This window comes from Orycteropus afer, unplaced genomic scaffold (assembly GCF_000298275.1).
Source record: "Orycteropus afer afer isolate SDZICR_OR568_19922 unplaced genomic scaffold, OryAfe1.0 scaffold00376, whole genome shotgun sequence".
Classification (NCBI taxonomy): Eukaryota; Metazoa; Chordata; class Mammalia; order Tubulidentata; family Orycteropodidae; genus Orycteropus; species Orycteropus afer.
This window is the reverse complement of record NW_006921963.1, coordinates 2,373,849-2,381,562: the sequence shown is the minus strand read 5'-3', so window position 1 is coordinate 2,381,562 and position 7,714 is coordinate 2,373,849. Positions and strand designations below refer to the sequence as shown.

At 48.0% G+C, this 7,714-nt stretch overlaps 1 protein-coding gene across 1 annotated transcript in view; it reads left to right on the top strand.

Moving 5' to 3' along the window:
• Positions 1 to 2,594: 2,594 nt before the first annotated feature.
• Positions 2,595 to 7,714, top strand: part of EEF2K (eukaryotic elongation factor 2 kinase) — a 157,604-nt gene continuing 152,484 nt past the window's right edge. Inside the window, exon 1 of the mRNA XM_007953195.1 lies at positions 2,595 to 2,699. Coding sequence (XP_007951386.1) covers positions 2,595 to 2,699 — 105 coding nt within the window. The remainder of the gene's footprint in view (positions 2,700 to 7,714) is intronic.

Sequence of the window (7,714 nt, the reverse complement as noted above, 5' to 3'; positions counted from 1 at the left end):
ATATATATGTATGTATGTATGTATGTTGGGCAATCCTACTTCCGTAGTGATACTGCCTCGGAAACCCAAGGAGGGGTTGCTATGAGTCGGGGCCGACTCGACAGCATGTAACAACAACAACAAATGGATGTATGCATATATATATATATACATATATATGTATATTTTAGGTAGCATCACGATAAATGGAGAAAAGATTGAAGTTGTCAAGGATTTCATATTACTAGGTTCCACAATCAATACCAATGAAAGCAGCAATCAAGACATCAGACGACATGTTGCTGCACTGGGCATATTGGCTGCAAAAGACCTCTTTAAAGTGCTGAAGAGCAAAGACGTCTTCTTGAAGACTAAGGTACGTCTAACCCAAACCGAAAAAACAAAACAAAACTCACTGCCTTCGAGTTGGATCCGACTTGGGTTTCTGAGGCAGTATCACTACGGAAATAGATTGCCCAGTCTTCCTTCCCAGGAGTGGCTGGTGGATATGAACCACCAACCTTCTGGTTAGCTGTCAAATGCCTTAGGCATTACACACCAGACTCCTGCATCTAACCCAAACCTAGGTATTTTCAGTCATCTCATATACATGGGAAAGCTGGATAGTGAATAAGGAAGACTAAAGAAGAGTTGATGCTTTCCAGTTGTGGTGTTGGCGAAGAATACTGAAAGTACTGCCAGAAGAACTAATAAATCTGTCCTGGAAGGAGTGGGCCAGAATGCTCCTTGGAAGCGAGAATGGCCAGACTTCATCTCACCTATTTTGGTCAGGTTGTCAGAAGGGACCATTCCCTGGAGAAGGATGTCATGCTGGGCAAAGTGGAGGGCCAGGGACAAACAGGAAGGCCTTCAACGAGGTGGACTGACACAGTGGCTACAACCACGGGCTCGGACATTGCAAGGATTGTGAGGCTGGCACAGGGCCGGGCAGTGCTTCGTTCTGCGGGCACAGGGTCGCTGTGAGTGGGAGACAGCTCAGAGCACCTAACAACATCCAATTCATGCTGTGCAAATACTTCCTCCCATTCTCTGGGCTGTCTTTTCACTTCCGTGAAGGTGTCCTTTGCATTCTATGGGTTATCGAGTGCCGTGGATTACTCTGGTGGAAAGAGAGGGGGAAAACAAAGATTCCTGCGACCTGGAACAGAGTTTTCTAACAGAGCTGGAGGCTGTGCCCTTCGGAGTTTGCATAACAGACCTCTCTCCACCCGAGAGGGGGTTTGGCTTCAGGATAGGGCGGCACAGCTTGGAACTGTATTTGAAGAATCCTCCCCGAAGGGTTTATTTATTTTTCAGTTTTTGTCTTCTTGAAGTTACCAGAAGTAACACCTACTCTTTTTACAGAGCCCAACTTAGTCACTTCCTCAGAGAAGCCCGGGTCAGTCTTTACAGTCTCTCAGTGGCCCCTACACTTCCCACTCACGGCGTGCCTCAGTTTATAACAGTATGGAGTAATGCGTACTGGAGTAATTTCTGTTTCCCGTCTTCCTACCGAACTAGGCAGTTAGGCACCCCTTCTCGAAATACCCACTTAAGACCGTGGCCCCTCGCCGCCGGGTGCTGGGCCGCTCCACGCATTATATCCTCACGCTGCGTGCTCAGCGGCGGAGGAGCCACGGACGCAGCGCCTAGTCCTGCACCGGAGGCTCGGAGGAGCGCGCAAGCCCAGGGCGCTGCGTGGCGGCTGCAGCAGCGGGGACCGCCACCGGGGGGCGTCCACCTGCGCGCCGCCGGCCGCTGCCCCGCCCCGCCGCCCGTTTCTGCCCCGGCCCCAGCCGCAGCTCCAGCCCCAGCTCCGTTCGACTCTGGTCCGAATCGACACCCGCACGCTGGTCGCTGCCGCTGCCCCAGTCGCAGTCGCTGCCGCTTGCTCGCGCGCTCTGGGTCCGCGCCGCTCGCGCCTCCGCATCGTTCCAGCGTCCTCGCGCGCCCCAGGATCGTTGCTGCAGCCCCCGCGCCCCGGGGTCTAGGCATCCGCCCCGTGCGGCCCCCGCTGTCTCACCGGAGCGCCGGCCCGCGCGCCCCGCTCGCCGCTCCCCGGCACGCTCGGGGGGCCCGTCCGCCCTGCACCCTGGAGCGCCGGGCCGCAAGCCTCTGCAAACTCCTCTGGCTCCTCGCGGCCGTGTGCAACAGCTGCCGCGCCTGCCCACCCGACGGAGGTAGGTGCGGGCCGCCGCGGCCAGGTAGGCCTAGGGCGGCGCGGGTGCGGAGTGCGGGGCCGTTTTTCCTCGGATCGGTCCACTCTCTGGACTCAGTGTTTGTTTCTGTAAAATGGGGGAGTCGTGCAGATGAACGGCGAGCTCCTTGACTAAGAAAGCTCTTGGCCCCGAAGGGCAGCGTTCCTGCTGCAGGAGGTCGCTCAGGGGCCTCCGCCCGGCGCCGCCGCGGTCCCGGACGGTGGGCGCGGTGCTGCCTTCCGTTCTCCTGCTGGGACGGGCGCGAGAGCCCCCACTGTGTGCCCTGAACCCGCGGCCTGCGTCGGCCGGAATTCCCGGAGCTTTGAGAACCGTGTAGACGCGCCCTTGCTGCGTTGTTGGCTGGGGGTGTTGGGGTGTTGGCAGGCGCCGCAGACATGTGCGCCAAGGGGCTGACAAATGCGCCGCGGGGGTGGAGGCCCCCGGGGTAAGTCCCGCCTAGATCGGTCTGCGCCGGCGCGGGGGAGAGCGCGGAACCGGCCCAGCGGCGCTCTGAGCGTGAAAGTAAAGCTGCACCAAGTGGCGGGAGTGGGGCGAGAGGTGCCCGGGGGAACCGTCTCTAGGAACCTGACTTCGGAGACCTGGGCGCTCCCTGCCTTGGGTCCACTCAGCTGGGAAAACAGGACAGAAATAGCCACAAGCAGGAAACGGCTAGAGTCTTGGGTTTGAATTCCGAGGATCACTTAACGATTGTAGGACCTTGGACATGTTGATTAACCTCTTTGACCGCTGGTATCGTCGTCTCTAATGTGAGTACAACATTAGCACCTACCTCTTCCTGTTCTTTGGAAATGAGTTAATTAATAAACGTTAGGGGCTTAGACTCACTCATAGCGGTCGAGTTGATTCGACTCACAGCGACCTCTCCTTGGGTTTCCGAGGCGGTATCACTACGGAAGTAGATTGCCCAATCGTCCTTCCAGGGAGTGGCTGGTGGGTTTGAACTGCCTTCTCGTTAGCAGTCAAATGCCTTAGGCACTAGGCCACGTACTTAGTGAGTGTGTGAAGGCTGTGGTCGCTGGGTGGCACCTAATGGCAGAGACTACTGGACAGGCTGTAGAGTCGCAGGGAATTGAGTAACGTAATCCACCTCTGATTTTACAGAAGAAGGAAACTGAGGCCCAGAGTGGTCCACAGACCTCCCGAAGCGCCCTTTAAGTGGGAGACAGCCGTGTAAACAGCAGACTCTAACAGGCAAGCTGGACTAAGTACTGGAACACAGAGCAGGGAATTGGAGGCTGATAATACCCGCTCTGTGTGTGTGTGTGTGTGTGTGTTGTGTGTGTGTATGTAGGGAGTATCAGGGAAAGCTTCTTGGAGAAGGTGATGTTTAAGCTGAGTCAGGAAGGCTCCCGATGGAAGGGGGTAGAATTTGGAGAAGTAGAAGTTTGCTGATGTCTTCCTCCTCTGTGGTCTCCGTAACACCTGGCATTCATTCATTTGTCCATTTATTAGTTCAGCTAATACAGTAACGCCTCTTGATGGCATGAATTCAAGAAATCACCGTTACTAAGTTGAAGTCAGTGAAATTTGTTGCAGGAGTTGTTCAGCAGCTAGTTGGCATAAGTGGTCAAGTGCTCAGCTGCTAACCAAAAGGTATGTGGTATGCTCTGTGGGAAACATACACAGTCTACTTCCATAAAGGTTACAGCTGTGGAAACCAGGGAAGTTCTGCTCTGTACTACAGGATTGCTATGAGTCAGAATCCACTTGATGGCAGTAGGTTTTTTTCCCTTTCTTTTTTTAATTAAGTAAATTTACTGTAGCACATAACCATGGGTAGATCAGATTGCAAATCGGTTTTATTGTTAAGAAATAGTGAGAAAGCACCTGTGGCTTCCAGCCAAGCGAAACACAGGCATAGGAGTTGAACATTTACCTGAGGCAGATACACTCCTTGGGGAGAACAATCATTGGAGAAAGAAGGGCTGTGTATGCACAGGGAGACAGCTTAGAGGGCAGGAGTGCATGGAGGGATGGACACAGGGAAGAGGTGACTGTCGGGAGGAAGTGGCAGGGGGGCTGTTGTATTGTGGTAAATTGTGGTCAATGTCATGAGACAATGTGTGTGAACTGCTGTATGGAAAGTGAATTTGCTTTGTAAATTTTCACCCAAATCACAATAAAAAAAAAAAAAAAAGAAATAGTGAGAAAGGAAATGTGCTGGATTATTTCAAGAGTGGAAAATAGCAAACTCCTCTGGTCAGAGGTCTCCTTGTCAGAGAGTACCCTTAAGGGAGTGGGAGAGAAGAACTGCTGTGTGGTTTCTTAAACTGGTTCTTTCTTTCTGGAACCTTCTAGAATCTTCTCTATCTCCCAGTGTTGTGAAATTTCAAGGTGACGATTCTCAGTTGTGGGTTGTCATGTGTTGTGCTGGAAATACGGGCCCTTTCTGAGTAGAAAGGCATGTCCTTCAGTTCTGAGAAACATGAAATTTTTCAAACAAATTTCCTCACTTCCGTTTCCTCTCTTCTCTGCTGGTGTTCAGATGTTAGACCCCTGGACTGGTCCTCTAGCATTCTTTATGGTTTATCTCCTGTTTTCTATCCTCTTTGTCTTCTTACTCTACTTCCTAGGAGGTTCCTCAGCCTTCTATGAAAGTTTTCAGTTCTGTAAAGATGCAGTTTACAAGTACTCTCTTGTGGCGTTTGAAAAAATAGCGTCTCGTTTACTTCATGGATGAAGTAACTTCTCTCTCTGTAGAGACCAGTGTTTTCCTTGTTTTCAGGTTTCTTCCTGCACATTCTCAGCTTGTTCTGTGTTGCCTCCTTCTGCTGGATCATTTTGGGCGCTGGACAAGAATGTATGTTGTGCTGCTCTTGGGTGAAGTGCTCTGTAGATGTCTATGAGGCCAAGTGGTGAATTGTATTGTTTAGTTCTGCGTCTTTGTTGAGTTTCTTTCCACTTGTTCTATCTTTGATTGAAAGCGGTGTATTAAAGTCTCCTCCTGTGACTGTGGAGTCATCTATTTCTCTTTTCAATTCTGTTAGAGTCTGGTTATGTATTTTGGGGCTCTTTCATTGGGTGCATAGACATTTATTACTGTTATGTCCTCTTGTTCAGTTGATTCCTTAATCATTATATAATATCCTTCCTTGTCTGTCTTTTTTTTAAAGTACATGTTATTGAAGTATGATTTATGTACAGTGAAATGCACAAAACTAAAGTGACATGGGTCAATGCATTTTTTTTTTTTTTTGCAGTGTTCCCTCCCACGCTGGTAACCAACAAAGAAAGTTTCCTTCCATATATAAACCTTTCCTTGACTTTTTACAATAATGAACTAATACTATATTTGTCCTTCTGTGATGGATTTATTTCACTCAGCATAATGTCCTCCAAGTTCATCCATGTTATGCAGATTCTGCATTTTCTTTAGTGTTGCATAGTACTCCATTGTGTATGTGTACCACAGTTTGGTTATCCATTCTTCAGTTGATGGGCACCTAGGTTGTTTCCATCTTTTTGCTATTATAAGTAATGCTGCAGTGAACATGGGTGTGCATGTATCTGTTCTTGTCGTGGCTCCCGCTTCTTCAGGATATATACCTAGTAATGGAATTGCTGAGTCAAATGGTATCTAATTCCAGTTTTTAAGGAATCGCCATACTGTTTTCTACACCAGCATTGTATGAGAGTCCCCATCTGTTTTGATTATCTAGTGCCTCTCTGACAAGAATATACCACAAATGGGATTGCCTTAACAAACAGGAGTTTATTATCTTACAGTTTGGAGGCTTTAAGTCCAAGTTCAAAGTGCCGGGCTTTATGGGCTGGGTGAAAGCCCCTCAGCCTTGGACTTCAGCTCTGCCTCCTGCTCCCAGCCCACTGAAACTTGAGGCTTTTCCTCACTCAGACAACTGCTGGCTGCTGAGGCTGCCAAGCCTAAGTTTGACAAGTAAAAAGGCACAGTCCCGATATTACCAAATCACACGGCAGGCCATTAATTCAACTCCATTGTGAGTCCCGAGGTTGTCAGAGCATGGCAGGCTGCTGAACAACAACACGGCTACTTGCAGGGTTCAAGGTGCCATAAGCTAGACACCATTCCCAAGTCGTCTCCTTATATACAGGAAGCAGACCATATCCCAAAGGCAGCTACTCAGCTGCTTGTGGTAGATTCACCATGGAGTTGATTGCCAGTCTCATCATGGAGGATAACTACCACCAGCTGCCCAGCCACTCAACCAGGCCCAGCCAAGTTGACACCCGAGCATAACCACCACACCATCTCTCCACATCCTTGCCAGCATTTGTTATTTTCTGTCTTGTTGAACTTTACCTTTAGTGCTGGGGTGAGATGGTATCTCGTTGTTGTTTTGATTTGCATCTCTGTGATGGTTAATGAGCATGAGCATTTCTTCATGTATTTGCTGGCCCCCTGAGTATCCTCTTTGCTGAAGTGTCTATTCATGTCTTCTGCCCATTTTTTAATTCCTTCCTTGTGTCTAATGGTGGTTTTTGTGTTAATTTTATCAGGAATTGTATTGCCACTTCTGCTTTTTTGTGGTTGCCCTTGGTGTGATGTATCTTTTTCCAATCTTTGATTTTTAGGCTATTTTTGTCTTTGTCTCTAAGGTGTGTCTCTTGTAGACAGCATATTCATGGATTATGTTTTCTTATCCAGTCTGCAACTCTCCATCTCTTGAGTAGTGCATTTAATCCATTCACATTCAATGTAGTTATCGACAAGTATGAATTGGTTGCTGTCATTTTGTTATGTGCTTTTTTGTGGTCTTGCTGGTTTCTTTGTTCCATATAATTTCTCTCCTGAGCTCGTTTTCTTTATGCATTGTGTTATCATTTCCGTTGTTGCTATTGTTTAAATATTTGCTAAATAGTTGTGTTTGTTCTCTTTTTTATTTTGATGTGAAGGTTTATCATTTTTCTTTGAGGTTACCCTGTGATTTATAATTTTCTTCCCAAAGAACGGTCTGTTCTATCTTGCAGTTGTCTTGACTTCCTCACCATTTAGAAGTTCTGTAACTACACAGACCTTCCCCTCTTTTTCGTTTGTAGTCGTCCTCATTTGCAGTTGATGTCTCTGGGTTCCCTGTTGACAATCTTTTAGGCTTCTTTACTTTGGATACTTCCATAACTGGGTTGGTTTCTGGGTTATGTCATCATGTGTTAATGGTCAGGTTTTTTTTTCTTCTTTTTGCTCTTGTTGGTTCTCTGTCCCAAGGACTCTTTAATATCTCTTGTAAAGTTCCTTTGGTTGTAGCAAATTCCATTAATTTCTGCATATCTGGAAATGTCCCAATTTCACCATGGTATCTGAGGGCCAGTTTTGCCAGGTATATAATTCTTGCTTGGAAATTTTTTCTTTCAGAGTTTTATATGTACCGTCCCATTGCTTTCTTGCCTATGTAGTTTCTGCCGAGAAATCAGAGCTTATTCTTACTGGTTGTCCTTTGTAGGTAACTTTTCGTTTTTCTTGTGCTGCTTTCAGGATTCTTTCTTCGCCTTTGGTTTTGGTGAGTTTGATGATGATGTGTCTGGGTGATTTTCTTTTGGGG